At 38.8% G+C, this 17387-nt stretch overlaps 1 protein-coding gene and 1 long non-coding RNA gene across 3 annotated transcripts in view; one reads left to right on the top strand and one right to left on the bottom strand.

The window, feature by feature from the left end:
• Positions 1 to 223: 223 nt before the first annotated feature.
• On the bottom strand, positions 224 to 16025 carry LOC106823223 (uncharacterized). 2 transcript variants are annotated; one of them, XR_006523715.2, is made up of 4 exons: positions 15889 to 16025; positions 10651 to 10755; positions 7147 to 7233; positions 224 to 353 (listed from the first exon to the last, which is right to left on the bottom strand). It is a non-coding gene; the product is annotated as an uncharacterized lncRNA (long non-coding RNA). The 2 variants fall into 2 exon arrangements; XR_006523714.2 differs by lacking the exon at positions 224 to 353 and having other exon boundaries at positions 7096 to 7233.
• A 133-nt stretch (positions 16026 to 16158) lies between these two features.
• SKAP2 (src kinase associated phosphoprotein 2) overlaps positions 16159 to 17387 on the top strand; it is a 169629-nt gene continuing 168400 nt past the window's right edge. Inside the window, exon 1 of the mRNA XM_014828777.3 lies at positions 16159 to 16439. Within this exon, the coding sequence (XP_014684263.1) occupies positions 16373 to 16439 (67 nt within the window). The 5' untranslated portion in view covers positions 16159 to 16372. The remainder of the gene's footprint in view (positions 16440 to 17387) is intronic.

Below are 17387 nucleotides of genomic sequence, written 5' to 3'. Positions count from 1 at the left end.
CCTTAGAGCAGTTCAAGACCAACCAGTTATACAGTTCAGGCTTAATTTTTATTTTAATGGCAACATTTTAATGGCTTAGTGTGCCATGCTAACAGCGTCAACACAGAGTATCATATTCTGTATTGTGAGCATAGGACATATTAGCTCAAATAAAAATGCTTCAGGCCAGCCTAAAAGCATCTCAAGAAGCCCTTGAATGGCTGTTTCCATCTCAGATTTCTTCACGTTGCCCTCTAACTGCTGATGCCAGGGAGGGCAACAAGAACCAGAGCAAAACTGCTTCCAAGTCTTCATTCATGAGGTGATAAGTAACCTTCCTACAGCTTCTACTATTATAGGAATTGCTGGAAAATCTTGAGGGAAAAGGGAAGAAAAAAAAGAAAAAATTAAAACCAATCTAAAAAGGGACCAGCCTTAGCAATATAGCAATAATAAAATGCTTTAAATCTCTGCTTCAATTTTTTTCTGAAAATATTTTATGCTGGAAAATTCTGCTTTAATTCTGAGTATACTGAAGGCCTAAATCGTCCTTCACTAGCACTGAATTAATTTTTCATATGAAAAACTTTGTAACTTTTCCTATTTTATTTACTTATTTATTTTTTGATTATATAAATTTCAGGTGTACATCATTATATTTTGGCTTCTGTGTAGACTACTTTGCGTTCACCACCCGAGGTCTAGTTGCCATCTGTCACTGTACACATGTGCCTTTTATCCCTTTTGCCTTTCTATTTTAAAATAAGCTACTTTTACAAACACTCTCATCCAGTTATTTTGCATAATACATTCAAAATGCAAAGTTAGATTCTATTAAGAATATGTGAAGGCTCAATTCAACTGCAGTTAAATTTATGACTAATACACTTTCTTCGGTTAGTGAGTTGATCAGATCATGCTCTGCTTTTAGCTAACAGAGAGTGGATTCTATGCCTAAGCCCCTATGAATGATGTGATAATAATTACTACTTGGTTTTTTATATATTACAAACCCATTTCTGAGCCTCTTGGCATACATGAAGAAAAACAGATGCAGATTAACTTTCCCATTGTCTGGAGCTTGGAACAGATCGCTGATATTCCCAGTTCAGAAAATGCCACAAATTTGTGAAGAAAGGTTTTATCAAACCAAAACAGTGAAACAAGGGGATAGACTTTGTAACAGATAAGAAGATTCAACCAGGAGAGATGAGCAAAGGTGCTAGCAGCATGTGACAAGCAGAAAGCAGAACTATTCCCTACAGGTTTTTTTTTTTTAAACAAATTCTCTAGATTTCAGGGCTTAGTGCTGGCATAGATCCTATGCTGCTGTTATCCAGCAAGGAGAAACATACTCAACAACTGTGGCAGACGACTGGTCATTCTCTAATATATCTGTTCTCCTCTTCTTCCAGACTAACAGAATTTTTAGCTGAGCGTTGGACCACCTGGAATAAATACTTCCCAGATGCCTTTGAGCTAGTGTTGCCATTTAACTAAGTTCTGGCCAGTGAGATGTAAGTGGAACTGCCCTGTGGCAGCTTGAGAACCTTCCTGAAGAGAAGGCTGGGACATGTTTTTTGTCAGTCTTCTCTCACATTCCTCCATCTTCCTGCCTGGAACACAGATGTTTTGGACAATGAAGTTGAAACATCACATTATGAAGGAACCAGAGAAAAAGAGCCGGGCTCTCTGCATATGGAGCACCATATTAGCCCTGAACTGCCTGCATGGACTTTAAAACAAGAGAGAAATAAACATTTATCCTGCTTAAGCCACTGCAGTTAGGGCTTTCTGTCAGTTCCAGTCAAACCTAACCCTACTGAACGCACCAGCTTTAAGGTTCACTGAGTCCACGTGGGGAGCAAACCACTACCTATTTAAAATCCAATTAAAAAGACATAGACTGTTTTTCTTTGTTCTTGTGGATAACACAGATAAAAAAGAAAAACAAACAAAAATAGATATCATAGTGGAAAACATTTTCTACAATACAGCTGAAACGTAAAGCGGGACCTGAGTTCTTATCCCAGTTGTATTACTAACTGCTACAATTGTATTATGAAATGAAATAAATATATAAATCATAATAGATACAAATTAGCACATGATTTGTTTTCAAGAGTGTGCGAATAGTAATTTTGTTCTGTGATGTCATAAGAGCACATTTACCTTTATTTATATAGATATAAAAATACTCCCATATCAGATTTCTTGAATCAAATTGAGTGCCAGTCAAAAGCTAGCTGAACAGAATGGTATGCTGCTGCTAGACTAATCTTTATTAAACATGAAAACAAATCAAACCTGCAATTCCTACTCCTTTCTACCATCTGCCCCCCACCCCTCCCAACACACACACTCAGTAGATGATCTCACCTCTTACTTCTCAGAGAAAATAGAAGTCTTCACATGGGAAGTCCCCAGCCTTCTAATACCAGATCTCCAAACCTACCTGTGTCTATACTCATCCTGGCCTCCTTCTCTCATGTTACAATAGAAGGGATGTCTTTCTTCTTTTCCAAGGTCAGTTTCTCCCCATGGGTTTTGAGTCTCAATAACTCCTGCCTTCTCAGGAAACCTATGCTGCAGATTATCACTTCTCTAAGTATCTAAAATATTTTAAATGTCTTCTCAACTGGATTATTCCCATCTGCTTATAAATAAGTTTGCTTCATCCATTAAATGAAAGTTTCCTGTGAAGGCTCTCTCCTCCCTAGATGGTGTTTAGGCGAATGCTGTCAATTCTTGCCTCTGTGATTTTTATAGCTGACCACAGGTTGAGAAATAGGTCCCATATTTAATCAGGTTACAGCCAAATTTTCTGGACCGAGGAGACAGGTACTCTATCTCTTTTCAGTGGTTGCATATATCTGCTCCTGCCCCTTTTTTTTTTTTTTTTAAAGATTTATTTTTTTCCTTTTTCTCCCCAAAGCCCCCCAGTACATAGTTGTATAGTCTTCGTTGTGGGTTCCTCTAGTTGTGGCATGTGGGACGCTGCCTCAGCGTGGCTTGACGAGCAGTGCCATGTCCGCGCCCAGGATTCAAACCAACGAAACACTGGGCCGCCTGCAGCGGAGCGCGCGAACCCAACCACTCGGCCACGGGGCCAGCCCCTGCTCCTGCCCCTTTTATGTGTTGATTTCTTGGTTTAATTCTCAGAGGGGTATTTTATTTTCCCAACTTCCTTATTCCTAGCGAGTATCTCACTGTGGCTACAAAACACACACTGCTAGTTTTCACAGTTTTCTAAATAAAGAATTCCTCAAATCAGTGTATAAGCTTACCTTACACAGATAATAGCAAATTTTGTCTCCCAGTCTTGTAGTCTTCAAATTTCATAAATAAAATTCACTAAGAAGTACAACATTGAGTAGTTCCATCGAAAAAAGTGAAGTTACTCCTAACAGTCTTTATTGAAATAATTGGCATTTACCAAGATTTCCAATGAATTAGTATTTAGCTACTTACATTGCCACAGAAATTAACAATACAATTTACTAAAACTGGAGTGACTATTTGAAGACAAACAATAAATGCTTCACGTTTACTTAAGTGTTTTATGATTATGTGCATCAGTAAAAAGAAATTGAATGTTTGACCCATGTGGAAAAGATGTTAAAGCAACGAGATTAAAGATACACTTCTGATTCAAGGTAACCAGAAGATTATTTACGTATTTTAGGAGCACATTTTCATGTTCCCAAATACCAGTCTTGAACCCAGGCCGCAAGAATGGCTGCTTCATCTGAATTTTATGATGGCTTTCTGATTTGTTGCTACTTAAAGCAATCACATAATGGCAGCAAGTACCCAAAACATCAGAACATGTAGTATTGAAAAATTCCAGTATTAGGTACCTTCGATGACCCTTCATGAGTAGTAGAAATAATAAAAGATGGCCCTATGAGTGTGTGATGAGGTAGTAAGGGGCACTATGATTAAACTGGTGACTTTGATTCAACTCACACCTGGTAATTCTGAAGTGGCATTTTTTCAGAGAATCAGCACAGCATAGACACTGCATTCAAAGGCTTTCATTATTAAAAACAAATAGTTGAAAATAATTTTCAATGAAAATTCAGTCTAAAAAAAGCTAAGCCTTCAAAGACTAAAGCTTGGGTTGCTTTCATGCATTTTATAGAACCACAACGTAATTTTAAGTTTTCCAAACAAGCACTGTGCAGTTCAAGTTTTTAATAAATTACACTTTTGACTTGGAATGTTTCCGAATTCCACCTACAGAAATTTTACTTTAAGCATAAATAAGGAAAAAGTAATCATTTTGGCAATCAGGAAGAACTTTGGAGATTTCTAGACCAATAGTCAACGAAACAGTGCCCTCTGACCTCAGAGTCAGTAAGGGGATGAACATTGGTACTACATCAGAAAAAGTTTAATGAGTGGATGGTGAGATCCAAAACACAGACTAGAAGGCAGACTGGCATGAATTTGAAGATGGGAAGAATCTCAGGGAAGTTCACAAGGCTGGACTGCCATAGTTACTGCCTTTGTAAATATGTGTTGTCAAACTACATTCATTATTCAAGCCTGGAGTTTAGGAATGATGGAGTTAGGAATGATTTTGTGGAGGGAATATGTGTTTGATATATGAAAAAACTGTTAAACAGTTATATATAATAATAAACTAAAGTCAAGTATTAATATATTTTCTGCAGAAAGTCCGATTAACTAAAATGATATTTAATTGGTAGTATCATTACATATGCTGGTTTTACTGATTATTTAGAAATCTCTTACTCAGTTTATAGATTTTATAGGTGTGTGTATTAGTTTCCAATTGCTGCTGTAACAAAGTACCACAAACTTAGGGGCCTGAAACACCACAAATGTATTATCATACAGTTCCAGAAGTCAGATGTCCACAATGGCTTTCACTGGGCTAAAATCAAGGTGTCAGCAGGGCTGCAGTCCTTCTGGAGGCTGCAGGAGAGAATACTTTTCCTTGCCTTTTTCAGTTTATAGAAGCCACCTGCATTCCTTTGTGGCCCTTTCCTCCATCTTCAAAGCCCCCAGCATAGCATCTTAAAATCTCTCTATACTTCTGTTGTCACATCTCTTTCTCTTACTCTGACCCTCCTGCCTCCCTCTTATAGGGACTCTTAAGATTACATTGGGCTCACCTGGATAATCTCCCTGTATCAAGATCCTTAATTTAATCACTTCTACAGAGTCCCTTTTGCCATGTAAGGTAACATATTCCCAGGTTCTGGGGATTAGCACGTGGACTTCTTTGGGGGAGGGTCATTGTTCTGCCTGCTGCAGTGTGGTGGACTGGGTTATTGTTCCAACTCTTCATTCCTTCCCCAGAAATAAGATTATACATCCAATTCCTTTGCAGTAATTTTGCAGCATCCTCTCACTGAAGTTATGGAGTATTTCCCCACCCCCCTGGCTCTGGGATGGATCGCGTAAGTTGCTTTGGCCAATGAGATTTTAGCAGTTGTGATGCAATCAAAGGCTTGAAAAGCACTTACATGACTGAGTGTGCTCTCTTGCACCTGAGAAGAACATGCCCAAGACAAGAGTCACATAGAGTAGAGCTGAACAGCCCTAGCTGAGCCCAGCCTGGATTAGTTAACCTTCAGCTGACCACTAAAGATCTCTATTATTGTTGCTTTAAGTCAGTGAATTTTGAGAGAGTTTGTTATGTTTCATTTTTATAGCTATAGCTAATTGATACAGTTCTTGGCTTTTCCCCTTTCCTGATCTTATTCTCCACTTACAGTTATTTTACTGCCAGACAGCATTTATTCATCATTCATTCAACAATTATTTAACTACTAGGTGCCAGGTATTGTGCAAAGTTCTGGGCAGAGAGTTGGAAGCTAAACCTCCATGATACATTCATATGGAGCTCACAGACATTCCTAAAGGAGCAGAAAGGCATAGAGAAGAGACAGAACTTGAGGTCATTCTGTGAGTTGAGTTGGATAGCAAAGATTTGATTGACCTGATTGATTATGGGCAGTCCACGCTGATGTGCCATTAACTGAACACATTTTTATTTAGTACCTATTTTGTGAGTGTGGTAGGTGTTAGGGATACATACAAGAAGATACAAACTTTGTTTAAATAGTATTTAGAAATTATATTACTGATCATGGTGTTGTAAAAAATGACACTAGGTTAACGAAATCTTTCTGTTCTAATCAATTTGATTATGTACTCACAGTAGGTATTGCAGCTCTGATTAAAAAAACAAAATTAATAAGAAAAAAGTTTAAACTATTAAGTTTGGGTAATGTCTATTGATCTTAGTTATTTCTGTCAGTGCTTCTCAAGCTATCTATGGTGAAGGACCATTTCTTTTTTGTTGTTAAATTTCTAAGCCATGCCAACTGATACATTAATAAAATACAATAAGAGATACTCAGGCAGAGTCAAACTGCTATAAAAGTTTCTAAATACTTGCACTTTTTATGCTTATCTTTTCACACACTAGTAACAGCTTTTGGACTGGCACCTGTCTATAGACTATACTTTGAGTAACACTATACTGTCTCATTATGAAAATCAAGAACGTGAATTTATTTGAAGGCATAAAGTTTGAGGACTTGTACTAATAATTTGTGTCAAATTTATTGCTTTTTACACTAGCTTTTATTTTTAAAATTAAGAAACAATATGTGAAAGTGAAAATAGGAGATGCTTTCTGTTAATTCATTTAGGTCCATCTTCTTGTATTTACATGTCAGGGCTTTTGACTGAAACGGAAATGAATGAATGACTGAAATAACAGAAAATTTCAAAATGACTGAAACTTTAGATTGTGAAACATGGTTTTCAAGTATTTTTAATTGAGAAACCAAAACCAAAACCAAAACAATACCACAAGAAAAAGGTGAACCACAAAAATATCTAGAAAAGCAGACACTTTGTTCTGTTATCTGTTATCTGCCAGAGGAAATTATTTCAAATATTACCTAAGATTGGTCCTTTTGCAGAGTATATGCTGAATCTATTTTGTCAAGTTTGTGTAATTAACATTGATTCTATGTAAGTGCTTATCTTCTGCAATCACTGTGCCACACAATTTTTGTTTTATAAATTTATTAAAATATAGTTTTATCTTTAAAAGTATAGTATTTTATTTTAGGCAAGTAACTTTTTTTATGTTATTCTAACGACTTTGAAAATGTTTACCCTTCCATGTTGATGTATCGTCTTGATAGTTCTTTACTTTGGCAACGGCATGACAGCACAGGTATTACAGATGTGGAAGGTATTTTTCTATATAGAAAAGCACAAACAAAAATATTTTCATCAGGTCAGTTTCAATGTGGGCAGTATGCTTTTCTACTTTTGAAAAAACAAATATTTTCTTGAAAATGTTCCATATAAACATCGTTCCCTGGCAAGTACATGGCTATATTTTCTTTGAAAATATAAAAATGAGGAATATCCTCTTCTAATGTGTAGTAGAGAAGTACCAGAAAAGAAAGCATGTAATTTGGGGATGCTTCAGGAACTCCTTTTTTGTGATCCAGTAAGTTAATTTTTCTAGATTAAAAAAATATGTTTTGACAGGACTGCATAAAAATATAAGAATAATTTTTACCTCTCTGAAAAAAATTAAGATGGCAATTAAAAAAATAAAACCAAATGCTCATAGAAATACCAAAGCAAGCTGGCTGGGGAGGAACCAAGTTTCTCAGTGCTGCTTCCTCTTATGCATGGTTCTTAGGGAAGGCAAAATGTCTGAAGTGAAAGTGTGGTCTCAGGGCAAAGCAAAGAACTAAAACCAGGAGGAAGCAAGTTCGCAAAAGACAGCAGTGTGTCTTCAGATGTTGAACAAATGGACTAAGGGGCAGCAAAGCCCAGCAGTATGGTAAACTGCATAATTCTTGAGGTCCTCCCTTGTGCCGTAGATATGTCTGCTGCAGTCCACAAATTGTGAAGACTGGGTAGATGTCAACAGTACTGACTTTCTTTGCTTTTCTTTGCTTTAAATTTTCTTTAAATTTAGTCCATAAAATCACATTAAAGTAGTCATCCCACAAGCAAAAAATAAAAGGGCAAGAATTGAGATCCAGATTATCAAGTAAACATGTCATAAAATTATGCTGTTGGGGATAAGGGTAAAAAATTGTTTCGTATTACAAAATGGGATTGAATATGGATGTGATGGACATATATTTCCCTATATAATACTGTATAGTTTTATACATGTAAATATAAATAACACTCTCTTTATATATATGATACTCATATCTTCTCAATCTTTCCTATTTAATCTTTGAGTTATTTGCCTTTTCTTAATCATGCACTGAATTACTGCATGTCTAGGCTCTTGGTTTGGTCCTGGCTGAATCATCTGTACTCTATGAGCAATTACTAACAGACCATATTCACAATATTGAAAAAAATCTTATCGTTATATGGTTTTTGGAAATGTTTACTTCCATTTTCAAAAAGCAAAGGCTCCAGTGTTGTATATATGTTTTCTGAAACATCATAAATAATACATCAAGTTTATTTCCTCAGGTGAGGAAATAAAACTAAATAATTTTAATATAAGAGCTAGAGTTCTTATCTAATTCTTGAAGAGTTAAGTCATCAGTACAGGATCTAAGACTTTTATTTTTCTCATTTTTTTTTGGTGTGCCTAGATCATTAAGAAGCACATGCCTTGATGAGTTAACTAACTTTATTGTGGCAAACATTTTGCATTATATATGTCTATCAAATCATAACACTGTACACCTTAAACCTACACAATCTTATATGTCAATTACATCTGATTAAAGCTGCATAAATAAATAAACAAAAATAATTTTTTAAAAAGCACATGGCTACTGGAGCCAGCTGGTGGTGCAGCGGTTAAGTGCACACGTTCCGCTTCTCGGCAGCCCGGGGTTCGCTGGTTCGGATCCTGGGTGCGGACATGGCACCACTTGGCAAGCCATGCTGTGGTAGGCATCCCACAAATAAAGCTGAGGAAGGTGGGCACAGATGTTAGCCCAGGGCCAGTCTTCCTCAGCAAAAAGAGGAGGATTGGCAGCAGTTAGCTCAGGGCTAATCTTCCTCAAAAAAATAAAAAAAATAAAAAATAAAAAGCACATGGCTTACCTGCTTGTAGGAGAATGAAAACAAATGACAATTTTTTTGTCACGATCGTTAAGGTGGTTTATATGTAAGTGGACCTACCCAGTAGTTTTCCAGATTAGTTTTTTTCAACAAAAACCAAGATACATGAAAAAATAACAAAAATTAAATGGGGGGCATGGTGGGGAAGGAATGGAAGAATTTCTGAGAATAGTAATATATGATGCCAACTATAGGCAAATATACAAGGAAGTGCTTAAAGTTCCGTAAAAACGTGTTTTATTCTTTGTTTGCTTAGTAGTGGGACACTATAGAAAAAGGGAAGAATTTGGTTGAACCTTTTAAATTTTATTTTACTCTTATTGGTCTTAAAGTAGTCATTTGTAAAACACTACTGTTTAATATTGACAACTTTGAAAGTCACTGAAAAAAATTAAATGGCAATTTAATGTTAACAGCTGCTTATGGTTATCAAATCCATCAAAGCCCTTCATGAATATATCAGGCACAAACCCAGTGAATTACTGGTGCTGAAGACAGCTCGGCATTTTAAAATTGTCTAGTGAGAATAGATGTACTGAAATAAGAGGAAGGACTCGGATTACAATTTACTATTTTGTCTTTACATATAGAAAGAAAACTAGACCTGTTTCTAATTATTTAATGTTCTAAAACCTCTGCCAACTTAGCTATAAAATGATCTCTAGAAGGGTATTAGAAAATTATGCTTTATCTAAATTAATGTTCTTTTTAATATCTACAGTAACAAAACAAAAATAAAATAAAATTCCTGTAATGAAAGTAATTAATATGGATAAGGGTAGAGAAAACTGAGTAAAGAGTTCATTTTGAACCAGATATGATTCAGATCCCAAAACTGAGTCCTCCAAAGTTTAATAGGGCAGTCATGTTCTTGAGTTTCATTCTTCTAGAAGACTATCTTCTCATTAAATGTTGGTAAGGATGTTGTGGGGACCAGAACTACCTTAAAGAAATAGCAGGGCACAGAGCATAAATATTCCCATGAACACCTTGCTTGCTTTACATGACTGGTCCTGACACCATTCCTTGGAAGGTCTATGCAGCCTGCCTTCTCTCAGGATGTTTTAAATTTCAAAGTACTATCTCAGTTATCTTTCATCCAAAGCCACAGTGTGCTTACTCTGGGTATCAGAAGGGCTGACTTCTCAAACCAATCTGGACTGAGGTGCAAAGGGAGACAGTTACCCATCCGCTCTCCTAAGTCTCTGGGTGGTAGAATTGTAGGGAGCGCAGGTCAGGCTCATCCGTGGGAATGGGGTGGACTGGGGGAGGCCTAAATTACACCAGTGACCTTGTGCATGACCTCGTAGGTTAAGGCAAAGATAACCCTCCCTTGGCTTCTTGTTATGAGCCAAGAATAAAATGGGATCTTCAAGGTCATTCAATTGGGCATCTGACACAGAAAGTAAAGATTTCAATGAGAAGAATTACGGGGGAGAATCAAAAGTTCTTGTCTTTTTAAGTACCTGCTCACAGTTCAAGGTAATGTCACCAAACCACAGAGGAGTAAGACGGTTTACAATGGAGAGGAGGGGGTCTGCGTTCAATTTTATACAGTACCAAAGAAGGAGCATTTTCTTGGCATGCGCCTAGTGCACGTATTCTGGGAAGCCTGATTCGAAAGCAAGACAGGGATGTGGGTCCATCTCTTCTCTTGAGATCCACCTAGAATACAACATCAGACTATAAATCAAGACGATAAGAGTAAGGCAGAGCCATAGTCCAAGAGGGCTAGAAGTAATTAAATATGTCTCTTTACTGAAAGCAGGCAAGGTAAAAGACTTGGTCTCAGAACCCAGGCAGGGGAAGCTCAGTTACTAGAACTAGGATATAAGATCAGAACCAGATTATCATCAGGCTCTGAGCAGTGAAAAGTCTGGATAGGGGAAATCAATCTCGGTCAAAGGGAGAAGAGGGCTGTGACCTGGGCAGATAACCAGGCAGGCTCTGACAAGTCTAGAATGGATGGACAGTTCTCTCAACTTATTCCTAATTTGTGGAACCCAAAAGACATACAGTATCTTGTTAAGAGCTCAAATCCAGCCTATATTAAATTGCTTATTATTATTCTCACATTAAAATGATTGGCTAGGGCAGCAAAGTGCCTGAGCATATGTTTGTGGATATGAAAATGAGATGGAGAACAATAGAGAATAGTTAATAAATTATACTAATAGGATTAATAATAATTATGATCAAACCTCTCAAAAGACAAATTAGTGAGCTGCATCTATCAGAACCTGTTGGTTCTGGTGGTGTTCTGTGTCACATCTTTTAAGAGTAAATGACCTCATATGAATTCCAGTGAGAATATAATTTTTTTCCTGCTGACTGCCACACAATGATAAACTCACACCTACCAGCCCTAGAAGATTCAAATGAAGTGAGGGATAAGAATTTAGAAAATAAAAACAAATCTTCATTTCTAAAAATTCTTAAAAGAGCCCTTACTAGATGACTTGAAAGACAAAATAGGTTTTAAAAGGTTTAAAAATGTATTAGGTTGCAAAATAAATGAAAAATTTCAATTTTCTTTTATCGAATCCATTCTTTACTTCTGATACTACAAGTGTGTGCTTGGTGGCTTTGCAATCTATCAACCTACATTTCCTGGTATTCTCTTTTCTGTCTGTTTCTGGTTAGGATGGGCCACTATAGATTCTTCTGTGAGATCTGCAGAAGTGAAGCAGCCGTCATTTTGCAGCTCACATAAATTGTTGCTTATTTGCTGGCTCACCTCACTGGCATGAGGCAGCAGCTGGGCCTGCAACTGCTCTATCTTCTGCTGGATCCTCCTTTCAGGTCTCTGCCTCCTGAGTCGTGGGTGTGTTTAACTCTGTAATGAAGGACCCTGGTTTCTACAGGACATCCACACTGTCAAAGTCAGAGGTAGCGAGAGCTCACTTTGGTTTCAGTCTGCATTCCAGCTTGTCATGAATCTCCTCCATCTTCCCTTCCTGACTCCCTGCCCTGTGGACTTCAAGCTGCAGCAAAGACAACAATTCTACAGAAATAGTTTAACCACCTTCCACAATTGTGTAGGATCAAATCTTTGTAACAAATTCCTTTATATTATCCCTATCTCTATCTCCATTCTAGTGGTTTTGCTTCTCTCATTGAACCCTGCCTGAGATTGGGACAGTGACAGTACAAAATGAAAAGAGGTCTTTTGACCCCCAAAAGACCACTGGCAGGAAGGAGACTGAGAAAAGTATGCAAATAAAAACACAGGCTACCTTTCATGGAAAAGAAAAGATGGCTCAGAGGGCAGATCCGAGATCCATGGAGAATTTATTCCAGGTAGGAGTAATAGTGTTCTAATCAAACAACTTTCCACATTTTCCTGGTTGGTTTTTAGAATTGCTATAAACTGGTGATCTCTGTATACTTCTTATTGTCCCCCCTCAACCACCTTTTGAACAGGAATGTCTGTAGTGGCTATCCTATGCTTGTCCCACTGTTGTATGTTATATGGAGAGCAGATAACTTTTTCACTTCATAGGTCTTTGGATTGAGAGAACTGTACTTGAGGAGCTGTATTTAAGGAGCATCATCCACACGTGGACCTGATTTAAATGATGAGATTCTGGACTTTGAGCTGATGCTGTAATGGGATGAGACTTTTCGGGTGGCTTTGGGAGGGGATGGGTGTATCTTGATGTGGGAGAGATGTGAATCATTGGGGGCAGAGGGCTGACTATGGTAGCCAGCTTCCAGTATGGCCCCAGCGATTCCCACCTCCTGGTGTTCACAACCTTGTATAGTCTCTTCCTTCTATATACCAGGTTTGGTCTGTGTGACCAATAGAACATGGCAGCAGTAAAGATATGCCACTTCTGAGATCAACTCATAAAGACATTGCAGTTTTTGTCTTGGTTGTGCTATTGCTTGGATCACTTGCTCAGGGGAAAGATAGCTGCCATGTCAAGAGGATACTCAAGCAGCCCTGTGGAGAAGTCCATTTAGTTTGGAACTGAGGCCTTTTGCCAACAGCCACAGGAATGGAGGACTCCAGCCAACAGTCCTGTGCGTGAGCTTTCCTCAAAGCTGACCCTCTAGCTATGCTCAAGTCTTTAGGCAACTGCAACCCAGCCTACAGCTTGACTGTAACCTCATAAGAGACTGACCACAGCCATCCAGCTAAACCGCTCATGGACTCCAGACCATCACAAACTGTGTGAGATACTAAGTGTGTGTTTTAAGCTAAGTTTTGTCATGCAGCAACAGATAACTAATACAATGCCTAAGTATAAATATAATCTTTCTTCCACATGCCTATGAAAGCCAAACAAAAGGAAGATCAGAGAGGCAGAGAAAAGTAAGGTGTGTTTTAGCTTACTATCTGTTTTTCTTCAATGCTCATTTAGGTTCTTTTAAACCTAGGCGTGTGGGCAAATACTCATTTAGCTGAGCTAAATGTGAAAGACGGTAAGGAAGGGGTTAGCTTTACTTACAGGGATATCCATATATCTATCTATCTTCCTTGAACTGGACAATCTACTTTTGAGAAGACAAATCATGAGAGATTCCCAGAGTCTAGTCTCCTCTTTTCAGAATGGTAGGGAAGCTGCTGCTACTCTTGGATTGAGATTTAAAATTTTATTTATTATTCTTTTTTTACCTAAAAGACTAGTTTAGAGAATGTAAAGTATGATTTGATTTCCATCCTACTTTTTTTATCCTACTTTTTTTTCCTATTTAATTATTTTTTTATTGAGCTAATGTTGGTTTATATCCTTTCTAGTTTTTGTTACAGAAACATTTGGAAACAAGAGAAATAATCTATTTCTTCTAGCCTCTATTTTGCTTTCTGGCTTATAATCAATTTCAGTAACTAACAATAAACAGTAAAAATGATAGAGTATACAAAGCATTGTCCAAGTGAATCCATCACAAACTTGTGTCTGAGAATGGCTTCCTAAATAGGGGAAATGTGTTTCATACAAAAAGTCCATTTTCTGTTATTGCCTTTTTCATTTGGACTACTAGATGCTATATATTTTAAGGCAATCTTAATAGTTTCCTGTCTCTCACTAACAAGAATGACTTGTCATAATGAGCAGTGTAGACACTGTCCATTTGATCCACTCCAGAAAGCTGTCTATTTGATACAAGAGTAAATCACCTCAATTCCTTTGTGGAATGAGTGGAACATAAATAAATAAATGAGACACAAGAATAAAAAAGAAATCTGGTTAGTTCCATCAGAAGGAAACAAAGGATAGGAACATTTGGAGGCCTGGTTTAATAAAAAATGTCACAAGACAAAGAGTTATATGTGATAACTGTAAAAGCAGGAAGAATCCCCACTAACATAAAATATCCATGAAATAGTTGCTTCCTTCTTTAGGAAGGAAGATAATTTTGTAGTTTAAGAATAATAATTCTCAACTCTTTGAAAGTAGAGGACCTATGTTGTAAAATAACTCTTTATTCACTTTTACTTCCACCAGAAAGAATTCTAATTTTCAGCACTCTTCCTGTAATTCATCACATTGCTAAATCTGAGTAGGAATATCAGATTCCATTTTAGGGAATGCGTTTATTTTGAGGGTGTCATTCTGTTGTTATTTTGCACGTTTTTCATCAATTGTAAAGCTTTTGTCTTGATTTTTGTTCTGTTTTGAGAGGACTCCAAAATGTACTAATTTTTCCTTTACAATTAGTGTTTGGTGTATCTCAGAAAATTATGCAAAATGGCATTGCATTTGAGTACTTAATTTTTTACTATTACTATCTGAGATTTTTTGGTATGAAATATTAATATAATCATTCTATCTGAGATTTTTTGGTATGAAATATTAATATAATCATTCTATGTCAGGTTTAGGGTTCCAGGTGGGGATGAAAGATAAGTTATGACAAATTCTGGTCCTGTAGGAGCTGGAAAGTAGTAAAGTGATTCTCACAATCAAATCTCAGAATGTCTAGCATCGCAACCACCCAGGGGGCTTGTTTAAAATGCAAATAACCAGATGCCACCCTAAAGAGACTGAATGAGAATCTCTGGGAGTGGGCCCTGAGACTCTTCATTGTAATAGGTTCTCTCTGTGATTCCAACGCACGCTAAAGTTTAAGGGCCACTGATCTAGTGAGGGTTGGAGGGTAGAGGGGTAAATTTACATTGCGATTGGAGCCACAACATAATCTTCAAAATATAACAGCAGCGTCTAGGAAAAAGCTTTGCCATGACAGTTCCTATCTGAAGAGAAAAAAAATCTTATATATATATATTTCTACACACACACACACACACACACACACACATATTAAAGACACGTACACACACACACACACACATATTAAAGACACCAGAACGTGTCTTTCTGGGTTTTAGAGAAAACTTGTAAGAAGATTTACAGATCAGGCTGGAGTGAACGGATTCTATAATTCCACTCTACTAGATCACCAGCAATTTTCTTTTCGATGCTTATAGATGGACAGTGGTATCTATGTCTACTTAGCTTTTTTTTTTTTAACTCAAAAGAATAGTTACTAGAACTCCCCACTCTTCGTTCGTAATGGGGGAAATCAGTCACCCCAATAATCCCAATTGAGTAGAAAAGTACTGTAAGAGCCAATCAGAGCGCTCTCTGGAGCAGCTCCAAACGGGCTTCTAGGGAGGACTGGCGGAAGATGGGACTTTGTTACCTTCATTCAACCGGACAAAGAAGGCCACAATAGTTTAGGGCGGTCGAAGATACCTTGTGGGTTACTAGGCGAAGTATTAAACCTCGGGAAGGCTGACCGTTGACCAGAAGATCCCTTAATGGGAAAACCTGGAGGCACTACGGATACCTTATTTTCCAAGATCCTGGAGAATTGGTCAGCAATTGTAGTGGTACCAGCACCCAAAATGGCAGCAAGACGCTTCAGGCGCCGGATCAGGTGATGCAGCCCCAGTCCGCTCCCTTCCCACCAGCCGCTCCTCCTCCTGCTCCCTGACGTAGCTGTGGGCGTGGCCTGTCCAGCGGCTGGCCTCGGAGGCTAGGAAAATCGAAGGATACACATGCGCAGTTGGGCCCCACAGCCCCCTCGGGCTTTCTCCCCGCCCATCGCCCCGCCCCTATCTGCCGGGCGGGGCTGGGCCTAGAGTCCAGCAGCTGCTGGCTGGGGCTTCAGTGACTTCCTTGTTGTGAGCCCGGGGCCGGCAGTGTTCGGACTCTTAGCCCTGCTGTCCTTACCGGGACCGCTAGCCCAAGTCTAGGTCGCAGCCGCAACCCCAGCCTGTCGGTTCCCCCTTCAGCACAGGTCCTTTGCCCCACGCCCTGCGGTCCCTAACATGCCCAACCCCAGCTGCACCTCCTCTCCCTACCCCCTCCCTGAGGAAATTAGGAACCTGTTGGCAGGTAAAGAGCGGGAAGGGGGCGGGTAACGCCGCCGGGGCGGGGGCGGGGGCGAGGGGACGGCGAGCCGGTGGGGACAGAAGTATTCAGAGTCTCTACCCTCCCTCTCCGCGTTCCCCGAGTCCCCCGGCCAGTGGGAGCGGGACTGGGAGTCGGGACAAGAGGTCCAAGAAGGGGAGTGGGCATGTGTTGAAATTTGGTGCGAGGACGGTGGGGAAGCCCTTCTTGATGGGCTACGCTAATGGGATCAGGACAGTTCTGTACGCATCGTGAAGACGCTGTGTGTGTGCCCGCGGGTGTGTGTGCGCGTTTGAGAGAGAGAGAGAGGGAAGGAGGGAGAGAAAGAGAAAGGAGAAAGAGAATGATAATGAATGCATGTGTGTGAACTGAGAGGGGATCAAGAAGTCAAAGAAGTACTTCTTTGGTGGCCTGGCCAATGGAGGAGAAGGGTGTAAAGATGCAGAGAGGTGTCTGAGCTACAGATGTTAGGGGTTGGGGTTAGGTGTTATGGGACGGAAGGGTTTATCATTTCTAAAACTCCCATTCATTCCGCCGATATTAAAGACTTGCAAAGAGGGCCTAATTTTCAAACGGCCACTTGTCTTCAGCCTGAGTAACATTTTAAGAGAAAAAGGAAGGATGTGTTAAAAGTCCGACTTCCTGTGTCACACGACGATGAAAGTACGTCTTTGCACCCTCATCTTCCCCTTTTCAGTTTTAAGTTACCATTTATAGGAACTTATTTTAGGAGTTAAAGATGCTATTATGAATCCACTGCTAGTTCACTAATGTACTAGATATGGAGATGTGTAATGTGTAATGAAAAGTTCATCTTTCTGCACAAAGTAGAAAATATGTCTTTTTAGGGTAGCACGAGGCTTACCTATCCTGAGGCTCTGGAATTCTTACCATCATTGAAGAATACATCAGAATTCTGGAAACAATTTTGAT

This window comes from Equus asinus, chromosome 1 (assembly GCF_041296235.1).
Source record: "Equus asinus isolate D_3611 breed Donkey chromosome 1, EquAss-T2T_v2, whole genome shotgun sequence".
Lineage (NCBI taxonomy): Eukaryota > Metazoa > Chordata > Mammalia > Perissodactyla > Equidae > Equus > Equus asinus.
The sequence above is the reverse complement of the archived record's forward strand: the minus strand, read 5'-3'. Positions and strand labels throughout refer to the sequence as shown.